Source organism: Molothrus aeneus, chromosome 1, assembly GCF_037042795.1.
Source record: "Molothrus aeneus isolate 106 chromosome 1, BPBGC_Maene_1.0, whole genome shotgun sequence".
NCBI lineage: Eukaryota > Metazoa > Chordata > Aves > Passeriformes > Icteridae > Molothrus > Molothrus aeneus.
Window position 1 is genome coordinate 119694539 of NC_089646.1, and position 24265 is coordinate 119718803.

At 40.0% G+C, this 24265-nt stretch overlaps 1 protein-coding gene across 1 annotated transcript in view; it reads right to left on the minus strand.

Annotated features, from left to right (window-relative positions):
- The window catches only part of NCOA2 (nuclear receptor coactivator 2), a 188381-nt gene that overhangs the window by 10893 nt on the left and 153223 nt on the right, over positions 1-24265 (minus strand). Inside the window, exons 14-23 of the mRNA XM_066563840.1 lie at positions 17898-18108; positions 14597-14806; positions 12628-12843; positions 11866-11995; positions 8693-8858; positions 6537-6815; positions 5578-5655; positions 4835-5072; positions 3923-4100; positions 1489-1687 (exon numbers count right to left, since the gene is read on the minus strand). Of these exons, the coding sequence (XP_066419937.1) occupies positions 1489-1687; positions 3923-4100; positions 4835-5072; positions 5578-5655; positions 6537-6815; positions 8693-8858; positions 11866-11995; positions 12628-12843; positions 14597-14806; positions 17898-18108 (1905 nt within the window). The remainder of the gene's footprint in view (positions 1-1488; positions 1688-3922; positions 4101-4834; positions 5073-5577; positions 5656-6536; positions 6816-8692; positions 8859-11865; positions 11996-12627; positions 12844-14596; positions 14807-17897; positions 18109-24265) is intronic.

The window sequence follows — 24265 nt, forward strand, 5'->3', positions numbered from 1 at the left end:
TAAGAAAAATTGTGTAGCACAGGTATGCTAAGAAATCAGATTGGGTCATAACCTTTAAATCACCTTTCTTTTCTTTTTTGGTTTTACTACTGTTTTACTACAGTAAATGAGTGCAACTCTATTACTTGGTAATTAATAATAAACAAAGTCTGCTATAATTTGGCTTAGCAACTGGGAATATCAGAGAAGGTGACAGATTTGGGAGTATCAAAATTACTTTGGGTCTCCTGTATGTAGCAGCTGTAAAAGACAAATGTGATCTGTAGCTATATCTGTCAGAGTATTCCAAGAGAAATGGGGAAGAACTAGTGTCATGCACGTGGCTCTGGTGCTTAGGAAATACTGATTCAAACTAGAACAGCTGCAGGAAAGCAAAGGGAGTTTAAAGCCTAAGAGACTGAAAAACCATGGCTTGTTTGGCTTACAAGAAAAACCCCACAAAACCCAAAACTAAACAAAAAAAATCTACCCAAACTTACAGCAAAAAAAAAATAAATCATGTTGATAGAATCTTACTAAGATACAGGAGAAGAAAAGAGCTATTTAAGGTAAGTGACAACATTGGAAAAGCAAATACTCTGTTATCAAATTTAGGCTGGAAAAAAGTCATACATTAACAAGGCATCAACATAACCAGCTTTAAACTGGAACATTATGGTATCAGAAAAAAGTTATAGCAAGAGATGTCTATAACAGGAGATGTTACCTGAAGACACAAGAGATACCTTCCTGCCAATATTTCTAAGAAAAGTCCATAATTTCAAGCCTGTATTTTTGAACAAGCTGAAGGTCAGCTTTGAAACAAATATATGAGCCTGTTAATTAACAGGATTTGATTATAAAACACTTAATAATGTACTGAGAGAGTTTAATTGCAGGTTGACAAACAGAAATGTTATTTTTTCTTATTTCAGATATCCTAAGTAGCAGTATCAAATAAGAATGAGTGTGTAAACATTCTCTCAGCAGAAAAGAACAGGTTACTTACCTATTGATTCAGCAACCTATTTTATATGCACCACATTACAAAAAATGTGCATTTAGTGCTTGTAAAGTTGCCACATGGATAGATCTGAACGCTGATTGAATATTTATTGTTTGGGACTACAAATACTGTGGCAGTTGAAGCATCTTCCAAACCCTGCCCATACAGGCAGCTTTCACTCTCCTCTCTAGGAAGCAGCTGCCTGCCATCCACTTCCAGCCTTCACTGCTGGGAAAATCAGCAACTGCAACTGTGCTAGAGACACTTACCTACTGAGAACAGGAGCTACCATCAGCATGTGCTTCCCATGGAAGCTACATAGCTACAGTGCTCTCTACCTCACTGGTCACCTTGGCTATTCGAGTGCAGAACTAAAACCAAAGCCCTTTTATCCTCATTTTTCAAGACAGCTAGTAAGAGAAACATAATGCAGTGGACCTGAAAAACCACTGGAAGTAAAAGCAAATCCTCTAGCTTGTCATCTCACATCCTTAGATTCTCACCTGCTCAGGACCCATGGAGGACAACCCTGATGTAGGCACAGAGGTCGCTGAGGTCATGCTGATCTGCCCTGTCATCTGGTTCATGTTGTTCATACCACTTGTGTTGGTTGCCATGGATACACTGATGTTCATGTTATTGTTGTACATGCTGGTGCTTGCTTGCTGCCCAAAATGTGGTGGGGACTGTTGTGAAAACATGCTACAGCAAGGAATGGAAAAAGCAATGTGTCAGACTTAGAATGCTGAAGCCACTAAGAAACTTTTAAAAATATATCTTAAGCTAGAATTTGTATATACTGTCATTTATTCCAACTTCAAAGGAGAAACTAGTTTTCAGCTGCATCGATGTCTAAGGAGTAGATTTTCAAAATTTAAGGTCCCATGTCTGTGTACAAAAATGCATGCCTTTGCATGTGAAACTATGGCAGAGTACAAATCTGTTATGCATGTGCAAGAACAGCCAATCAGCAGTCTAAAGGAGCTTTGGATGTATTTTAAAGTAATGTTTGGAGGGAGAAGAAAACACCTTTAACCTCCAGTGTTAGCACAGTGCAGGACTGTTGAGCTAAAATTGAAGACAGGATAATAAACTTTCTTTTTGTAAAGTAGGCTATTTGCATATACGAGTACCAGATTTGCACATACAATTATGGGAAGCGGGCTCACAAATATAGACATACAATTGTGCAGGAATTTATCTACTAGGTCTTTGCATCAGGTTTTGAAAATGTGGCACTGTAAGAAACAACATGAAGTCTAAGGTATCTATGTTTCTTTAAGGACATTTCTGAACAACTTACAGGGGAGTAACTGTGGGAAACCTCATCCTAGATTTTATTCAGTCCAAATCTTTCTGGACAGTATCTTCCTTCCCACTGAAAGCCCTATGAGAGACTTCTTCACATTTCCTAAAATGCACTTCACTGTTTACACATCAGTCTTCCCTAGTCTTTGAGCATAATTCAACAGCCAATGAAACAATTATTACTGACAATGTGTCTGTTTAGAGGATGTGCATTAGACTGAAATACTGGAAGGGCTGCTGTGTCTCAGTATCAGTGTCTGACTTTCCCTTCCCTTGAAGCACTGCTCCCACAGCTGAGGAAATCTTTCAGGGTTAACACTCAATCTTGCACTTGGGTACTCAGGCTATTGCTGTGCACTCTGAGACCTGGTGCAGTGCAATGGTATTCTGGGCACAGGACCAAACCCAGAAAATCCCACCATTCTCTTCCTTCCAATTCCATGTCTTTTCAGGCCACCTCACCCAATTTTTAAATTGTTATCTGGATGGCTGAAACAGTACACTACAGATCATTGTGAATACTCAGTGGCTTGTGTAAGCTCATTTGACATGTCTCTGCTGTAGAGCTGCAGTTTAGCAAAGCCAACCGTTGGACTTATGGAGCTGCCCCTGCTGCCATTTTTGGCAGAAGCCATGACAGTGATAGCTATGCCTCCTGCAGATGCTTCAGGAAGACCAAGAGGATGAGGCATGGACAAGGATGAGGATAAGAGATAAATCAGCTGCTTTAGGGGGAACTTTACATGGATTAGCCTCATCAATAAAATACTGGTGTTTTGGGTTTCTTAAATCTTTGTCAGCTAGCAGGAAAAAAGATTTGTTGCTGTGCTAGGACAGTAAGCCTGAGAACTTCAGGATGACAAAAGCACAATGCTAGAGACAGCTGTGTGCACCCCAGTGCCAACTGATAAAGGCTGTACCTGACAGCTCCTCCCATTTTCCAAGGAAAGGCTCAGATCACTGCCATCTGGAAGCTCATTGCTGCCTACTAATAGTGTTCAACATCCAACCCATTTGATTTGGACAGACTGATTATTAGAGCTACACCCTCTGGGGCAGGGGCCTCAGCTGAAAAGGTGACTGTATGCGTGAGGTATTGCTACAATGCTGTCAGGGAATGCCAGCTATATGCTGACCCCCAGCATGTGCAAGGACTAATGGGCTGAACCTGGTTACACTCCAGCATTTAAAGTGGGAGGTGATAATCCAGTCACTGCAATTCCAGAGCAGCAGAATGCATTGGCTCTGGTTTAGCTGATCCAGCCATGTAGAAAGCAGTGTGGGATGAAAATCATGTGCAGAAGAAATGCACCCACACAAACGTTAGGGGCTAGAGCTCACAGTGCAACACAGGTGCTTTTAAGGGCACACAGTGTTTGATCAGTTATAACAGACAAAGCAATGCATTGTGTGGATGCAGATCTTTTAGCTATGCACTCACTTTGCCTTGTATGAAGACAGAATTTAAACCAATTCGTCAAGCCAAATTGAAAAGAAATCTCATTTAGGATAGATACTTAGCAACAAACAAACACACAAACAGTTACATAAAACGAGCCCATAGATAAGTGTAGACCATAAATGACCCCATTACTCTGTGTGCTCATTTTGGTCTTCTTCTGGATTTACCTGTTACCACCCATATTCCCTTGTGCCCACCCATTCATCTCCGTAGAGGACTGATAGGCAGGATTAGCCTGAGACTGCTGAATCATGGGGCTTTGAGTGTGAGCCAGTCTTGGTGACATCAGTGGACTCTGAGGAGTGGTGGCCCCTGTGAAGCCTGGATCGGGCTGCTGACTAATACCTGAAGAAGAAAATGAGAAATTTACCCACTGTACATTCAGAGTTAAACCAAGAGCTCATACCTGCAAATGTGTCTTCAACCAGTCTTACTTTTATCATCTGGTAAGAGTAGATACCAAATTTATTGAGTTGGATGGACATAATTTGTTGTATCAGCAGAACTTTCACATAACATATTATTTAATATAACATAACTTATACAGTAGGTAGAAATAAAGAAACTGTATAACAATAAGTGTATTAAGGTAACTGCCCAGAAAAAAGTGGCTTGTGGCTTTGTAAAATAAAGAAAGGAAACGGTATTAATTATATTACACATTGGGTTAGGGGTAGGAAATGGAATGCCTTATCTAAACTAAATGGTATCTAAACTAATGGAATGCCTTATCTAAAACTGATTTATATTACTTAAATTGAAGAGGTTTTTGTTTAGTTCACTCAGAGTCCATCAAGCAAATACATACACATGTATGTGTTTGTGTGTGTGTACACATATTTATCTGCATACATCTATATATAAACAAACACACACACTGCACTTCTGCTGCTGCTCAAAGGAAGAGCAGTGCTTGGAGAGTAACTGGTACTAGAGCTAGGAAAGTGGAACCTCCAGAGGGTCCAAACTGCCATGTTTACCACTGTTCTCAGGGAGCCAGGCAAGAGCCTGTGGATCAGGGGCTCAGACCCAGCACTGGGAGGGGGACAAAATGCACGGAGGGGGAGTGGAACCAGTACCGTAGTTTGGAGGAAATGGGAACTGCTGTGCGTTTGCCTGCGGGATGCGCGGGTTGCTCATGGTTGCTGGGATGCCGCCGGTGGCCACCATGCTGGGGGTCATGCTCAAGCCTTGGCCTCGCATCATCAGCGTGCGCTGCTGCACCTGCTGCTGCTGCTGCTGCATCTGCCGCTGCCGCAGGTGCTGGCTCAGAATCTCCCGCTGCCTCTGCGCCAGCATCTGTGCATTGATGGGGCCCTGGGGAAAACCACCACCCATCCATCAACAACCCTTCCAAGGCAACCCAGCCAGCAGAGGCATCTCCACTAGAGCAATCTCAAAGATTCCAGCTTTTTACCCCCCTCATCACACAACTAACAGAAATACAAAGCAGGGGAGAAAAAAACCTGCTAATGCTTCGGCTGGGAAAGACTTGCAAGAGTCAGTAACTGAAATAATACCAGTGTTTAAGGCTGCAGTGATTTGTATTTGCAAATGGAGCTCATTAAAAACACATATCTTTAGAAAATGAGAAGCATGGTTAAAAATGCAGTTATATCAAATCTTTTTTAAACAGCCATCCATCCCATGTAAAAATGGGAATGACTCTCAGAAATGAAACAGCAAAATACTCCCTATCACACAGATTGCAATATTTGTATTGAAATTGTACTTGCCACATAGCATTACTATTGCGTTATATTGGGGCAAGAAAGCAAATAAGGAAGTGACTTTCTTTTTTAAAAGGTGTTATTTTTCTCACCTGTGTTGGCACTCCAGTTCTCAAAGACAGATTCATATTGGAGACACTGCTGATCTGATTTATCAGTGGCTGCCGATTCTAAAGAGAAAAAAAACCAAACCACCCCAACACCAAAACCCAAAAGTTTTTAGAAGGAAAGGGAAAACAAGAAGTGTTACAAAGTCATACAGATATACTTCCCTGATGAGCTGGTCTGCAGACCTAATTCTACATATCCAAGCAGTGACTAATTTTGCTCCTCAAATCCTACTCCCATTCACAGAATGCTGCTTCTTAAAGAGATAATACAGCATAAAAATAACAACACGGGCACTATACTGTTTATACCGAACATGCTCCCTTCATAGTTCCTGTTCTTTTTCACTTTGGGACTGGACTGTTGAGGTTTACTCCAAATTAGACCTTATCCTGATAACTGAAGGCAGAAATGATCTTCCCTCCTTAAATACTATAAGCATTGATATCTCACTGACAGTACTACAAACCTATGTATTTAAAAACAAAACAAGAAACAAGAACTTAATTCTCAAAAGCAGGCCAAGGGGAAAAAAAGGATGTAGGCAACAGGCAGAATAAAAGCAGTTAGACTGGCAGAAGAGTCAAGATACAGCAAATAGAAAAAAGACGAATATAACGAATATAACGAAAAAAGCACCAATGTAACCTTGCTCAAAGACTTAGTGAGACCTAGACCTAAATACTAGACTTAAATAGTAGACTTACTAGATTTAAATACTAGACTTAAATAAAAAATTCTTGTATTGTACAAAGAACAATGTGAAGGTGCCAAAAAAGAAGGTCAAAAAAGAGAATGAGCAAGGCACTATCTTGTCAAAACTCATTGTGGCTCCTGTTAGATTTTAGCTTAGAAGTGGAATCAAGCAAGACCTGCTCTCTTTGGAGCAAGCTGACCGCACGTGCCGCCCAGGAGAGAGAGCAGGGCACGGACGGGGCCGTACCTGCTGCGCCTGGAGCCGGTGCTGCAGCTGGAGGCGCAGCTGGTTGGGCTGGTTCTGCACGATGCCGGCGGGGCGCAGGCCGGGCCGGGGCTGCATGCGCAGGGCGGTGTATCCCGGGCGCTGCCCCATGCCGTGGAAGCCGGGCTCCTGCATGGGCGCGTAGCTGCCCTGCGCCATCTGCGCCTGCGCCGCGTACTGCTGCGAGAACACCGGAGCCTTCTGCTCCAGCAGCATGCTGGACTCCTGGCTCGGGAACGTCTCGGGGTCGACAGCTTGGCTCTGCAGAAATACACCAACAACAGGAACAGTTGGTGGGACACGGCTTTCCAGAGGATTATATGGGACTAATACGGACAGCCTGCAAAAACAACCTTCTAGGATGGGAATGTTTTGAAACAGAAAATTACATTAGCTTTCTTTAGCTCAATATAAAACTTAAAAATAAGTAGAATTGCATATTTAAGTATCAAAATATATTCATGGACACAAATTCCTCCTCTCTCTTTTCCTTTGTTATGCTGTTTTTTCTTTATAAAACCCCATAATCTTTCTTGTATTCTTCACACAGACATTGCATTACTCTTCTAATGAATAAAAACCTGAAACGACAAATGCTAGATCAAAATCTGTAAATGAAGTGATGCTACCATATTTTTGCCATTGAATCTGAAATAAATTCAAAGGTATTACAAATGAATAAGTAGATTTTTATCAGTATCTTTTAACAAAATAATGACTTCAAATAAAGATGCCTGAAACTATTACAGAAGCTAATGTGAACAGAGTGCCTAATTCTTTCAGGGCACTTTTGCACTAACTGATTATCCATTAGCATAAATAAACTAACACAATTCTGAATTCAATTCTAGATACTCCCCTAATATTTGCTGTAGCCAGAATAATTTTATAGCTTATTCCACACTGACCTTGAAAATGAAGTTAATCTAAATTTCAATGCCCTCATGAAAGAAAGTCTTCAAGCTGCTGTAAAATGTTCGAAGACTATTTTAAAAAACATGTTTTAAAATGAAGCAGTCCTCTTATCTGCAAGATCCTTTAACTGTTTCCACTGAATTATTAATTAAATAGAAACATATTTACTGCTTAGTTTGAAATAAACCATTATTAATATTTTTTGGTGGTGGCATTCCAAAACCTATATAATATAGCATGAAAGTTTCATAGTGCAAAATTGAAGTTCACCAATAAATTCTATCTCCAGCTCTACACCTCACTGACTTCTGTGTTGTACCAAATAGGCTTGGAGATAGCTTTCTCATGTTCAAAGCAGAATTTCATTGGCCCTATTTCATATCTAAAATGCAGAGCTAGTTCACAGCTATGCTCAGGGTGCTGATGAGTGCTGGGAAATGAAATGGGGATTGCAGGTTCCTCTGAGAATATTAAGTCATTGTACAGACATATAATGATTTTGGAAATAAAATTCTAATGCCAGAAATGTCAGGAACTCACTTTTACTCAAAATACTTTCATTTTTACCACTTTTTTTTTTTGCACCATATTAGACTGAGATAGGCAAGAAGTACGTGGAAGTCAACAAAAATAACTGTGGGGAAGAATGGATGAAAAAGCAAAGAACAAAGTGCAGCAAGCATGCTTGAAATTTGAAAAAAAAAAAATTACAGTTTAAGTGCTTGGAATGGAATCAGCTGCCTCAGATAAATCTCATCCCTTAACACACATTAATCAACTACGAAAAAAACCATGGGTGAATTTATACATCTCAGGTTTGCTAATCCAAAAGCTTGTTGCCCCCATCACACTAAACTCTTGATCCTGCTCCCTTGGCTCCTAGGTCTTCATGCTCTTATTGTCCTCTTTCCTATATTCTGTTGCTGGCCATGATGTTGCCTCTTGTCCCCCTACAGCTGTTCCTCTGACCAACATTTTTTTGTTTTGGTCAGTTTAGTTGCATAAAGCAGGTCAGAAGAAGGAGATCTAGGTGAGGGGGGTGGCAGGGGACAGGAAGGAAGACTAAACCAGGGGCTGAGGGAAAGTTTTCAGGTGACACTGAGCCATTAAATGGACCACTATCCTAGCTTGCAAGAAGTGTTTTCAACTTTTTCAACTCCACCTTGACAATATATTTTAAAAGAGCAATATCTAATATATGCAAAATGCCATGTCCAGTATACCTGGCTCACTAGTTCTGGTATTCCTAGAGCCCTGTCGATTTCTTCTAAACCATCAAAATTCCTTAATGCCATGTAAAGCTGATCCAGGAGAGCACCCTCATCACTTGGTGACTCTGATGAAGGATGATTACACAAGAGATCATCTGGTGAGCTGCCAAACGGTTGCCTGTGAAAACATGAACACAGGGTTGGTAAACAGCTGCTAGAAAACATGAAATAATATCAGAGAATTAGTACTCAAACTGAACTAACAAGTAGAGACAGAAATTATTTTAATTGCTGCCAATTTTGGTTAGAAAGTTATCTTGGGTGGAAGTTATGCTACCCAAAGAAGTAACTAAATGATTAATGCTTGTCAAGACCTTACAAGGGTGGTGTATCTGACAAGCAGGAAAGCCCAATAAAGGTAGCCCTAGTGCTGACTGCATTATACAGGGTCAACAGAGAAACTGAGAAGTCAGTATAGAATATAGTCACTGAAGACAGAAGGATAAATAACTACTAAAAATTTTAAAACTAGTTGTAACTTTGAATGTCTCATGTCAGATCAAGTATACTACCACAAGTAGTACTCATTTCCATAGACTCTCCCCTTAGCTGGTTTTCTGTCAGCTAAACAAGCCAGAGAGGTCACAGATGGGTCCATGGATTTCTGAGCTCTCAAAAACTGAACATCTGGAAGAGCTGGGCATGAGGGAGAAGGGATAAAAGGACATTCCCCTTTTTGCTTGCAGCAAAACACTGCATCAGCTTACCCCAAATGCACACTTGGGTATCAGTTTATACACTTGGTTATGTGCCTTGGAAAGGCATCAGCAAGAACTTGGGTACTGTCAGGCAGCATGTGATGACTCTATAAATCCTGCTTACCTCACCCCTGAATTTGTATGCGAAGCACACTTGCAGTTACAAAGGCAGAATAAAGGTTTGTTATAAACTCAAAGGACAAAACTTCCTGAGAAACAAACTAAATCTGAAATAACACCTTATCTGCAGCCAAATGACATGTTTTTGTGCTGCAGTTCACACACCTGCCCTGCTTCACGCACACTACCACAAAACTGCAACAGAAAATAAAAAAGAGCAGAGCATTCTGCAGGCAAGGGCAGCTACAATATGCACATCGTGGAAGAATCCCATCCCAGATAATGACTCAGAGACAACAAAAGCTGTCACCCATGAAGGGAGGAAAAGCACTGTATGTGAACCCTTTTTACATGTCTGTTTAGAAAAAAACAAAGAAACATGTTTGTGTATTTAGTTTCCATAATGAGATATATGGTTGCCATGGAAGTCTAATCTCTATGTCAAAGCTAAGCAGGAGAGCTGCATCATCAGGCTGCACACTGAATGAACTCAGTGTGGCAGGCAGGAAAACTAATAAAAATATATTCTTTTTAATTGGATCCCAGACAGTAAAAAAAAATAGGAAGGATGTATGACACACCTTTAAAACATTGCAAAGTATTAATCAAACTCATACTTAAAGAAATTTTTCTAATTCTCATAGATGAAATTATAAATCAGCAAAAAAGAAAGAGGAAAAAATCACTTTGATTCAAATTGCTTACAAACTCTAAAGATAACTTCTAAGAAGGGGTCTATTATATGGAAAAACAGTTGATGAGGCTAGCAAAAAACCCTCTCTGAAATTGCAAATGAGTGTGAACACACATGATAAAGAAAACAAAAACATTTGTCAAATTCTCTATATTAAGAAATGACAATTACTTACAATTCTCCATTTCTTTTATATACCACAAGGAAAATTTTAATTTTTAATTTAAGAATTAAAAATTAATGTATTAAATTAACTCAATTAATACATGGCAACCATCAGATTATAAAAATAGCCATCTTGGGGATTAATAAAGCAAGAAATGGCAGCATCAACCAATTAATCGTCTCTGGTTGGGGTGTAAATGATCAAAATATTGGTACTTTCAGATGCAATGCAATGGGCATTTTTTCCATTATCTTCAGCTATAAGGAAATTAACTATATGGAAATAAGGAAATTATTCAGCTGTAAGGAAATTGTGACAAATGCAAAGGTAAAAAAATGGAAGAATAAACTGCCTGGCTTGCTGACCAGACATGACCCTGTATTTTCTTTTAAGGTGTAGTTTTTAAAGTGAATAATTCAGTTATACAAACCCTGCATTCTGCATATGGATATGCTAACTGAGGGAAACACCAAGAAACATCTCAAAAAGCGTGGAATATAACAAAGAAAATGCCAGGTGTATTTATGGGTAATATTATTGGGCATCCCAATGAAAATTAAGAGAATGTAGTCAGAAGATAAACTTTTTTTCAAACATATTTTTTTTCCAAATGTAGCCACCTAATTTTCTCTTCAGTGATCCCTCAATTTACTACTTACACAATTGAAAATATTTCAATATTTTGCACTTGCTTGTCCATTTTGCCTTCCTTAGACATTCCACATACAAACAGTCTCTCTAAAGCAAGCTGCAGACCTTTTGGAGAAGACATGGCTCTTTTTTAAGAAGTGTAAGCTGCTTATAACAGTTGCACCATCACTTAAAAGTCTTGATGATGAATGAAGTTATGAATACATTACATATGAGTTAATGAGTTGTGACCAAACTGCACTTCTGATTACCTGAGGAGGAGCTAACTTCAGGGAAGAGGCAGCCTTCCTTTCACTTCATCTTTCCTTCCTCCTCTTTTACAGAATTTAGGTCAATTAAAAGAACCCAAACAAAACATAATTAACCATGTCCTACATCACTTAAAATGCTACCCTGCTGCAGGAAGGGACAGATATTATGACTACACAGTCATGGCTAGTACTACTGGCACTCTTCCACATTTAGTGATAAGTGTAATTGTTAACAACAAGATCAGCAAAATCAGACAGAATCATGCCCACATTAATGCTCCAGAGGTGAAAAATGGGGCAACTATACCTCAAGTGCTGGCAGCATTCACTGTGATACAGAACTTTCAATTCATTCAGCACATTACATGGTAAAGAGAGCATTTATAAATATTACTGGAACACACATACATTTCGTGAGCACAAAATATTACAACAATTAAATTGATGTACATTTGGTGAACGTTCTATGCAGAACTTTCTTTTCATGAGGGGTGTAAATTAAAGGCCTGCAAAATCTCTCTGTGTTCTGTGACACCAAGACTCACCTGTTCTGATTACCAAAAGTTGCCTGTTCTATAGGCAAGATGCTGTCTGGCCACGGTGCAGTTTGATTTGGAGGTGCCTGCTGTTGGCTATACTGAGGTCCTCCCATGTTCATTTCCAATTCAGATGGCCCTAATCAAGAAAAAACAACCATATAACTTTTCTGAAGAGAAGCTACTTGCATGTTAGTTCTTTCAATTGAGTTACCTATGTTATGGTAAAAGCAAACTAAAGCATTAAGACTTCAGCAATATTACACTTAAAAGCAATATTATTCCTTTGTTAAAATTTGCTTTTAAATTTTGAGAAATATGAGTATTCTGAAAGTGGTTCAAAATTATAAAATAGCAGATACAACATCATAGATGTAAACATGAATAAGACAAGCATAAGAAAAAGACTGTACATAGAGTCAGTATTATAATGCACTTGCTTTAAAAGTGACCAGGATCAATTATCATACCACAGCATTTGGTCTAAAAAACCTCCACAGTCTTTAGTGAACCAAAGCAACTTCATGTCCTCTTTCTCTGGCCACACAACTGTGGAGCTACAGAGGAGCAGGAACTGTCCATCTCAAAACATGTTAAAATTCAGCATTTTAGACACCTTCTTTCCCAGTTCCACAGGAAAATTTCACTGTGAAGCATGGCTCTTATCAAATCTCTAAATGAACGGAGGATTTCTTACTTTCCTTTTTTTCTCCTGCTTCATCTTTAACAATCCAGCGTGTGCCAAATTGAACAGCTCCAGGTGTGACTTACCCATATTCATGACCTGAGATGGAAGCATCTGCCTTGGGCCAGGCTGGCTGCTGGGTCTCAGGGGGATGCTGGCCGTGGGGTTGCGGATCATGCCTGCTTGCACGGGCCGGTTCATGGCGCCGGCCGTGGGCGCGCAGCTCACCCTCACCGCGGGGGCCTGGCTGCCCCAGTCTCCAGAGGCCATGGCAGGCCGAGGGCCATTGCCACCAATCATTCCTGTGCAAAAGCCAAACACACTCAGGCACCAGCACATGATCAGAACGGCCTTAACACCACTGCTGCCTGAGGAGCTGCATTTTCAGCAATACCAGTGTAGTAGTTTCACTCAGAGCACTCTTTACCACCACAACTGCCCATCCAGATGTACAAAGCTGCAGAATGATGCCTTACACTGCTTAGTTGAGGGACTGGAGACTGTGATACATCTCACAAGAGGAAGACTCTTTTATCATTGCTGAAATGCTGCTCGGGGTAAGTGTTCCCACATGTGGTCTGCGACAGGTGCTGAGGGTGTGTGGATAGCCTGAACTTCCTTCCTCAGGAAATGAATCACGTTTGCTGATGGGTGTCAGTGCTTTACTTTCCTAGTGCTAAGTGAGAATGGGGACTTGAGTAACAACGTGCTAACACTAAACACACTTACAAATTAGAAGGATTGAGTATCAATTTGTATTCTGCAAACATCTTTTGGTGACTTCTTTCACTTGGAGCCCAGAGCTTTCAGAGCTTCAAGGCTCACCCAGATAATCTCAGACGAATGTACAGTGCAGGGAAATTACTCACAGGAACTTTCCGATAGATGCTGAAGTTCATTACCGTTATTATAGGGGAAGTCCTCCCACATCTACTGTAAACAACTAATACGTTTTATTTACACTTGGAATATATAGACTACTACAATGACAGTAGCCAAAAAGCCTCAAGCAAAACCAAACACAAAAATCCCCAAGGCCCAAAGATGGCAGTCACAGTTATACATTTCAATTTTATACCAGTCAAGAGAGTTGATAAAACACTGATTTCAGGTTGGACTAGTGGTTCAAATTGGTTTTTTCAGTTGCATTATGCAAAATCCCTAAATGAATACTAAAAGCCACACAAACAATTATTACTTATCAATTCAAATATTTGGTGGCATATAACCAGAGAAAAACCCTCTGAAAAGTTTCAGCTGCTGTACAAAATTTGCTTTAGTGTTACATCCTCAGGTTCAGTCCATTTGTGTACATATTCTATCAGATGAAAGATGTGCGGTGCTAGAGCAAGTCAGGGACACAATAATATTCTCTAACTTGTATACATAAGATGAATAAAATTCTCTAACATGTATACAGAACATGAAAGTAAGAGGACACTTGAAAGAATGCAAGTTGATCCCTAAACTGCTTAAATAAAATATTTCAGCCTTTGGCTGCATGTCTCTTTTAATACTGATGCCATCAAAATACACAAATTTGACACCAAATAGCCAGCTGAGAGGATTTACAATGCCCATTTATTTACTCAGAGCTCTTACAGTGGTTGTTGCACACTTGCACAATCTCAGATTATGCACTAGTTGAAATAAATCCATCAACCAGACTTTTCTTGTCAAACAGGCTATATGTTTGTTCCTTATTAGGTGACCATGTTGTTAATTGCAACATCTGATGGTTCTCAAAAAGGAGCTAAGCCTACTAAGTAAAGAATAATTGAGGGAAAAGCCAACATCATAAGGGCAACAGTATTGCCCATGATTTTGTTTTGAAAGACTCATCTCTACAGGTAGGTAAAAAGCAGTGCATAAAAGGCAGGACTAAAAATATGCAGACAGAGAAATTCAAAATAAATATGACAATTCATAACATCCCACAAAACAGACTTCATGGAGAGTAATAATCTGCACTGGTATTAACCCCAGTGTTAAGCTGCACATGCTATAGCCTGTTACTCAAGTATATTTAAAAAAAAAAAAGGAAAATCATCTTACCTGCGCTGCTGTTGCCCAAAGTTCCTTGACTTCCTATCATCCCTTCATTCCTGCCCATCAGTCCTGGCTGAGGTATCACTGAGTAGGGGCTACTCGTTCTTATGGGTGGGAAAGTTCCTGCACCTGTTGGGTTCTGCAGTGTTATGTCAAGTGGTAGATTCTGGTTTGGTAATAACCTGCCCAGTTGCCCTGCTCGTGGGTTATTAAAAGCTAGACAGGAGGAGCAAAGGAAAAAAAAGCAAAGTTAAAAGAATGGAAACTTCACTAGGTTAAAAAAAAAAAAAAAAAAAAAGAACCTAGACACAATTAAAGCTCTTGGGTTCAGCTATTTAATGTTGCATAATTTACTCACTCCATATCTGTCTGAGAAACATCCCTTCTTGACATTTAAATATAAATTTCAAAATGGAACATTCTGACACTAAACACAAACCAGATATGATGTATATTTAAAAAAAAAACTTTAAATTATGCTAGTTAACTGACAGAAGAGCCACTACAGCAAAATATACCACTATGTGATGTGCATACTACTGTCAATTAATCTTATACCTAGTAGGTCTGTAATTGCATGCAGATGCCATCCAGAGGCAGATTGTTAGGAATTACCTCAGTTTGGAGAGTTTACCAGCAAAAGCTATGCCCCTGAAGAAGTTTTCAAAATTAAGGACAGACTGACTCTATACTGGATCCCACAGCCTTATTTTAACATGTCCCTCTTAATTTTTTGGGGTTTACATTTTTTGTCATTAATAAAAAGAAATACTTCTGTGATTCAGCAACAACTATAAACCAGCCCAGAATCAGAGCTGTGCCACCATAATATTCTGGTAAAAAAGAACCATCCTTGATGGTTACTTTATGTAACTACTTCCTTCTGGGGTGTGCCTTTAAAATCAGCCTCTGCAAATAAAACAGCAGACTGCCTCAGCAAAGTGAGTTTCAGACTGTGACTGGCAAGCATCTGGCTCAGCTGGTCTTTGGGCAGTGTTCCAATGCATGAAAGCATCCTCTGTGTGCTCAAGTAGCTCTCAAACATGAATCAAACACTGACCTTGTAGCTTTGATTCCACTTCCAATCATACCCATGAAATACATGCAAGTAAATTAAACATTTTTGTGAAAATATTATTTGCAATACTTTCTGATAGCTTCCCACAGAAGAGGCACTTCTGCATTTTTGTGTTCATCACGTTACTGAGAAGTTAAATTAATACTTTCTTATTTTAGACTGAAGTAGTGCTACTTTTGAATCTGAAAACTTAGATGAGGTTTAGCAAATTTATTAAAATGCACAAAAATATCTCACAACCGAGGTCTCTGGCTTTTATTTTGTAAAACCAGACTACAGGAACTCATTGTATTTTTTTAATGTAAGTTCTCTGCCAGGTGTATTTGCTTATATGTGTGTACAGAAAATACATCACATACACCTAACTTCTAAACATGAGATTTAAGTTTTGTCTTTCTGCCTGTTCAACTAAGCAAACAAAACTTACTTATGAAGCAAAAATTACTTTCTCAAGATTAGGGGTATCACAAAGTCTAAGGACTGAAGCAAAATTGAACTTCAGTGACAATTTCAGAACAGTTTGCTCCAGAAGTTTGACACATCACATAGATAAATGAGTTATTTTATGTGTAGATTTGCCAGCATCAACTAATATTACAAAAAGGAATTCTGGAAATGCAGCACAAAACAACAACACAGCTGATGAGCTGTGCTGGTGCTTAGATCACATCACCTCCTGCTTATTCTACTCTTTGTCAGGATGGGACTGAAGAAGGCTCCCTATCCCCCATATAACAGACTAGCAATTTGGCAGATCTAGCAGCTTTTCTATTTTTCAACAGGCAAAAGTATTTGTCTGTTGAAAATAAATACGATTCATTAAAACCTGTAAAATTAAAGTTGGTTATTTCATCAGAAAAAACAACCATAAAAACCCCAAATTGCTTTTGGAATTGTATATGATTTGACATTTATTCTACATTGTTTTTTTGCAATATGAGAAGAGCAATATGAGAGACCCCTCATTTTTTCTGTGGACCTGTTTTCTGTGTGCTCTTCTACTGAACATAAGGCACAAATTCCTAAGGGAATCAGGCACAGACACAAGAGTAAGCTGGGGGAAAATATTTTAGGGTTTTAATTTAGATGGCAAACAGGATGCTGCTTTTACAGAACTGATGCTAACCATGAAGCCACTCTCATTTACAGTCATACTGTTACTGTACTGCCAGTAGCTTTAAAAGCAGATTTAAAGCTAGGCTACCCCTAGAAAGCCAAAAGGCTGGAAGGACAAACAGACCTTACTTCAGGAAGAATATGCTGAAGACTTCACATGCACAGAGATTGCCTTCTGAGCTTTTGAGGTGCTGCTGTTAGTACCTCTATACTCACAAAAGCAAGTACATTAAACCCAAGCATCTTTGAGCAACACGGATAAGAAGTGGTAACTTAAGAATCTGAAGTGGCCTTAATACGAATTTACACACTAATATTCATTGATAGAATATTAGTATTTATCTAAACATTTCTAAGTAATTTGAGTGAATTTGAAAGTGGCTCTTTTTATTATTAGAATGACTAAAAATATTATCTAAACCCTATGTTTTATAAGAAAAAAACCCAGAGCATATCTAATGAAGTAAACAGATGCAGCCATCCTAGACAACAGGAGCAGAAAATGAAGCAGTGGTTTTTTATGCTATTTCATTCAACATTAGTACTTGATAAGACTCTTGTCTTGCTTGCTTTCCAGTATGTTATGATGGCAAACCAATGTTTCAATGCTGATTTGTAAGCCGATTAATAAGGTTAAGGAAAGCCGTCAGCTGGAAGTGACTCAAGTAAAAGCCACAATCTCAAATTAAAGTTGGCCGTTCTTAATCTTCTGTCCTTCTATTAATCTTGTGGTTTTAGAAGAAGACTCCCCTTCATGCTTAGAAAAGCTGCCAGGAAGGAATGACCTGCATCACAAGAAGATGCAGCACGCGCTCTCCGTGCCAAAGCTCTCCCAACAGCAGTGTCACCTGTCACTGCAGAGGGGCATGTTTGATTTGAGGGTACCCCTGAAAACGTCTCTGGGGACACAGACTTCCAGGCTGTGTGAGCTAGACACGGCTCCCGTGTGCCTGGAGCTGGGAGGACCGCAGGTGGCGCTCTGTCACCACACAACACTGCCCAGGACGGGGAGCTGCCCAGCTCCTCCCTGGCTGACCCTGACCGGGGGCACCACGACCCCGCACTGCGGTATCCCCAGCCCGGTGTAGGCGCGTGGAGGCCGGGGGCACTCACTGCTCTGTGAAATCCTCATTGCTGGTTTCTGGGTGGCCACTGCCGCGCTGGGGCTGCTGTCACTGGTGAGCTGCATGAGGTCATTGATGATGGCTTGCTTGTCCACCGAGCCCGCTGGCACGCCTGGGCGGCTGTCTGGGAAAAGCTGTGGTAACTGGCTGTTCTGCAGGTCATCCAGAATCTCTTCCAGGTTATCCAGCTCACTGCCTGGCTGCAACAAAGAACACACAAACCCCAGTACAGGTCGCTGCTCGCCTGCTGTTGGCCAAGCTGGGCAGCCCCCAGTGTCACGCCCGAGTGGCCTCAGATGCATCTGGCAACAGGCCTGATGTGGAGGAAGCTCACAAACCTGTTGGAAGGGGACTGGGCAGGCTTCCCAGGGCTCTTCCCTTGCTTCTGGGGAGCCCAGAGCAATGGCATCCTTAAAACTGGCATCCTTAAAATCCCCACTGGGGATGTATGATTCCATTGATTCCATACCTTGGGCAGCAGGGGGATTCCTGCCTGTGCACTCTGTGATCAGTGCTGACAGCAGGGATAACAGGAGAGCCAGGAGTGCTGAAGATGGGGGTATATGTAGGTATGACTGCTATTTATTTCAGCACAGTTGTATTTCTAGTCTCTTTATGACTTGATTAAAAGCATACAATCAGAAAGTTACTTTATGGCTATATCAATTCCCCACATGCCTTTTCTTTGTTATATTCCAAACCTGAGCACTGAATAACTCTACATAGGTTAACTGGCAAGATATATACATAGGATTGGGAATTTATTATACTCCCAACTTTCCAAATCATTGAAAATAACTTCTCTAGAATATGACAAGAGAAATCTACATCTACATATGAATTTACATTTAAATTCAGTAGAAAATTAATGAAATAAAGATGGGAGAAAAATTAAGTTCACCTTACACTAACATAATTACTTACTTGCTGTTTTTCTTATATATATTGATTTTCTCTGGTATTCTCTTTTGTCAGCTTCTCTGCCTAAAACCTCTTAGAATTAAAATAATTTTCTGACTGAAATGTGGAAATCATTGCAACTATATTCTCCAATCCTAAACTCGTGATAAGGGTAAGACTTGGATAATAAAGAACAGGGTATCCAGTTTCAGTTTACTACCATCTTGAGCAGTAAATATATCATAGCAGTATTTATAACAAATATTCATAACAGTATTTATAACAAGTATCTACTCAAAATCAGTGTCTTCATTAGGAAATGTGCAATGACAGAGGAGAGGTAGAGTGAGCAGCCACCCATGAAGGATGGGGAACTGAGAAATAACACCACAAACATGCAGAACTGAAATACAATTCTTCCTGGGCTTTTTTTTTTGTCCTTCCCCTTATCATGAGCTTCTTACTGAGAGCAAACTTAGGCCAAAGATCACAGGATACTGTAGAAATACCTGAGATGGCTTTAAATACCTACTGAGGTTCTCACAGGCTAGCTAGGAAGCACTGCACATTAGTCTGTACAGAACCCCTGCCACCACATCTAGCCTGCTCCTGGGAAGTCCAGCTATTTATTCAAAAATAGCTAAAATGCCCCAAGGTTACACTGCTAAGTGCTTTTTTTGGGTGACAGACTGCAAATAATCATGGTGCTATTTTTTATTATTTCTGCATCATGTCCTAGTCATATAAATTGTAGTATATGGTGCAAAAGAGGAGGGAATTCACTCCATTAAAAGGCAGCATGTGGTTGATCTAGAGGCTGGTGTTACTGGCAAAATGGTAGGAAATCAGGTAATCAGAGGACTGGAAGAAATTTAAAGCCTCCAGGCAAAATCAGTGTATGCCATTCCCTATGGAAGTTCACACAGTTGCTTGTTAAAGACATCCAGAGACAGAAAATCCACAGCTTCCCTGGAGAATTGGTTTAGGCACTCTGCCATCCTTGCTACTCTTGTATTTCTTTTATCAGTCTCAATGCAAAATCTCTCACACAAATATTTAGACCCTTCCTTTCAATCATATTTTGAATCTGGAGAACATACTGTGCTACCCTTTCTTACTTTTTCTGTATTTGAAAACATGTGCCCTTTTGTGTTTTAAGCTGAAATGAACAAACAATCTCAACTTCTGAATTTTCTTCAGCAAATAACCTGTTTTCTAGGCCTCTCATTACTCTTGTTGCTCTTGTGGATTGCTTTCAGCTGGTCCACACTTTTGTTGAAGCCATGTCCAAGACAGGACTTAAAATGAAGCCTTATAGCTGCTGAGTAAAGCAGAAAATTTCCTCTACACATAGTATGCTTTGATGGCATATTCCAGAAAAGCATGTGATTCTTTTAATTACATGACATTTACTGTTTCTCACTCATCTTTTCATCACTATGATCTCTAGAACAGCTCTGAAAAACTCCTATTTAGTCCCTTCTCCCCTCATATTAAAAAAAAAAAACAAAACTGAGACATTATTCTTGACTAATGATAATAAATAGCATTTATTCACCCTGCATGTTCTAATATTTTCTATCTGTATCTCTTCATTGCAGCTGGATCTGAACTGCGTCCTCCAGGGTGTTTGCAGACACATTCAAGTGCCACACTCAGCTTTACCAAGCTCCATTGTCACATCAGGTCATTTAGGTTAACTAAAACACTGAGCAGCTCTAGATGCTGCATGAGTCCTGCAGCATCTCCATTTTGACAGTGAATCCTTCAATAACCACTGTGTGTGGAGGGATTTCCAAACAGCTTCCTCACCACTCACAGCAGTTTCATCTTGACCATGCACCTCTACCTTGCCATAAGGAAAAGGGCCTTACTCAAATCTAAACACCTTGACACACTACTCCTATTATGCCAACAATTCTGCTACCTTCTTGCTGAAGAAAAAGAGGTTGGCTGGTCCAAGATTACCTGTTCCTGACAAATCCCTCTGATGAGGATCCCACTGCTTTCCAGGCAATTACAGGCAGCTGGGTGGACCCAGCACATCAGTAGAAAAGGCTGAGCCAGGAGGAATCAAAAGTGATTATATGAAGCCTAAATCACTGCAGGGACAGGTGATAAGCAGATTCAAAAAGGTGCTCCAAGAGACAGCCATGAGTGATGTTTATAGGAGCTGCAGTTTGAGCGATGGGAGATCTGCTACAAGAAGACCGCAAGAGCCAGGAGAAGAGACTGATACAGAGCATCATAAATTATAGAAGGATGATTCAGTACTCTTTGGGGGAATTAAGACATATGGCCTTCATTACGTGGATCTGAGACAACAGCAAAGGGAAGTTTTATATGTTGCAGGGGGGGTTTTTTGGTTGGTTTTATGTGGGATTTTGTGTCATCTTTTCTTTTAGCATTCTGGCTACTGCAATTCTTTGTTCAAACACTAGATATATATATATATATATATATAAACAACCTCAAAACCAAACCTAAAAAAACACCAATGAAGAACATATTGATCCAAATGTGTCAGAAAACTGCACTCCCTAAGATGTTTCTAATTCCTCTCAGAAGTGGCAAAGAAAGGGCAAATACAACAGATGTATTATAACAACCCAAATACATAACCTTCTCCTTTTTTGCTGAATAATCAATATTAAATACTTAAACGTTATTTTTTATAAGGATTCTCCACTGCTACAAAAATTCCAAGAGATTTGGAATTAACACCAATTTATGATGTTAGCCTAAGTCTTTCCAGACTCACTGTCAAATGGAACTGTATGTGCAGAAACTAGCATTAAAATATTTACTTGGTTAGATTAAAGGGATTTTTCTTTTAGTTATAGTCTATATTTATTTTGTTAATGGCCTAAATTGAATTTTATGTAAATAGAAGGCACACCCTAAGCTCCCAGTGAAACAATTATTTGTCAGGAATTAAAAAAAAAAAGGCGCCTGATAAAGTGCTAAGCATCACAAGAAAGTTCTTGTGTGGGTATTTTCACTATGTCTAAGTAATGCAATTATTACAATCTCTGTAGAAGTTGGGCACTAAGTGCCAGAAAGCGTAAGACAAACAATTCTCAGGGATATTTTTGCATTTGAAAAAGTACTTATTTTATCCTGTCATATAGAGAAATACAGATTAAATTTAAGAGCTTACAGAAGCTGTACAGAAAGGCAGCTGCACCTCAACATGAAGTTTGGTTTACAAAAGTTGCTGTTTCAAAGCCTGGCTTCCATGGATTGTGAAGGACTGGATAAGATACTCAAGCCTCCGGAAATCTCCTTCCTGCCATGGGCATTGCCCACGGCTTGCACTGTGACCCTGTATTCTAAGGACTTACAACAGGATGTCTTTTGGTGGGGACACAACTTGAAACTACATCTGATTTGCATAAATTTGAAGTTTAGTTCATCTTCTACCTCAGAAGTAAGGGTGAAGCATTTGACCATAAGAGGCAAATGAAACCAAATCCCTGCTCCAAACTGGCAATAAATCAAAGGATTATAAAAAGAAGGGAAAAGGAAATTAGAAGTGGAACCAATACGGTATTTTTCTCCCTGGTAACTGCAATAAACATAAAATTGGCTAGAAATCCTATTAAATTATCAAGCTATTCTATGACTAACATTTGAAAGCAGAGCTCTAATTGAAAGACATTCAGAAAATGGAATCCCCTTCTAAGGTTTTGATAGAATTTCAAGAAGAAACAAATGTTCCTCATGAACTTAATGGATTCTGGACTATTAAACCAGAAATAGGTTTTTTAAAGATGAGTGGCATGTGTAGAGAAAATATGCTAGTATTGGGAAGATACTGGTTTCCACATAAAGCATGAATACAGCAGAGTTGATAAAGTATGTGAGGAACACCAGAGCAGTTTCTGAGTTTTAGGACAAAAACGTACATACTTGAGATGATTTCTGGAACAGCATTTGTGCAGACTGTTGCATTGCAAAGTCCCTGTCAAACAGCCTGTCTTTATGGTCTACTGAACAAAAAAGAGGAGAGTACACTTGTGGAGATTAGGATTTCATTCCACGTTCCCCCAGGTGATTTCTCAGAGAACAAGCTACTTTAGCAAGGCCATATCTAACATTGTTCATGATGTTTCTCTAATGTTCCCCTGTACTTTCACTCTCCTTCCCCTCCAAGCTGCCAGACAGTCCCTGCCACATCTGACCACCTCCTGATCACTACAGGGGCTGCTCCTGGCAGTGGACAGTCAGGGAGAGCAGGAGAAGGCAGGTTTACTGCTGAAGGACACTCTCTTCCCTTTCTAACAGTGCTGAGCCATATCAGAACTTGTGGTGCTTGACAGCAACAGCCCTACCACAGTTGGTGCTGGAGGAAAAACCCCACTGAGTGTCCCCAGCAGGTCCCTCTCTCATCCCTTCCCCTACAGCTGCTGTAACTGAAACAGCAATCAGCCTAATAAAGCCTGATAACCATCGTCCCACCAAGGAAGGGAAAAAGGTACAGCAGGGCTGGAAATATTCTCTGCCATTTGAGAAAGGCTTCCTGTCAGTTGCTGCTCTCTGCAGAAGAGTATGTTTAAACACACTACCTAGAAGACTGCTATTTTTAGTACAGTGGTGCACTTCAAAGCATTTCCTGCTCAGAAAGTCACACCAAAAGTAAAAGGAGAAAATGCAATGGCTCTGTTGCCTCCCAAAACACTGATCTCCCTTGTAGAGGCCATCCCACTGCTGCTCTGCTGCAGTTTCCAGAGAAACTGCACACTCCAGTGACTAATTACTTAAAAATACAACATATTCCTCTGGGAGGAGAAGTTTTAAATAAACCTGCAAAATAGGTAACACAAGCACATGGCTAATTTTTACATATGGGAGGAAAAAGGAGGGGGAAGGATGCAGGAGGATGGAAGAATTTAGCTCAAGAATCTGTGTTCTAGTCTTGTACTAAATAGTTCCAGCTTTGATCTAAATTTAGGCAATGAGCACTTCCTGTGGGAGACCATCTTCCAAAGCTGAAGAGTTTTGATGCTAAATATTTTCAGTGATTTTATAATTGGGGTAAAGTGATTATTTGTTTAAAGGCCTGGCCTTCAGACAGTTAAACACTTACATTATTCTGTACTCCCCACCATTTCCTCTCCTACTCCATGCTGGACTTCTGTTTATTCAGGTCCAGGCTTCACTGCATTTTAAGTGGGTTTTAAAGTTCTGTTTACAACCAACAGGAGCAACAAAAGCCCTTCTGTCATTATCCAGCAGTCTTCCATCACAGTGACAAGACTGGCTGCTCCATACCTTGGAGCTGAGGAAGCCCTCACCACTTTATCACAGCTCCTGCACTGCTTTGTGGTTTTCTGAACAAACCCAACTCCCAGACCTTTCTGTACCTCCGGTTCTCTCTCTCTTGGGACACAAACTCTGTCTTCAAATGTTAAGAAAAGGCAATACATCCACAGCCCACACTCCAACCCCCTCAAA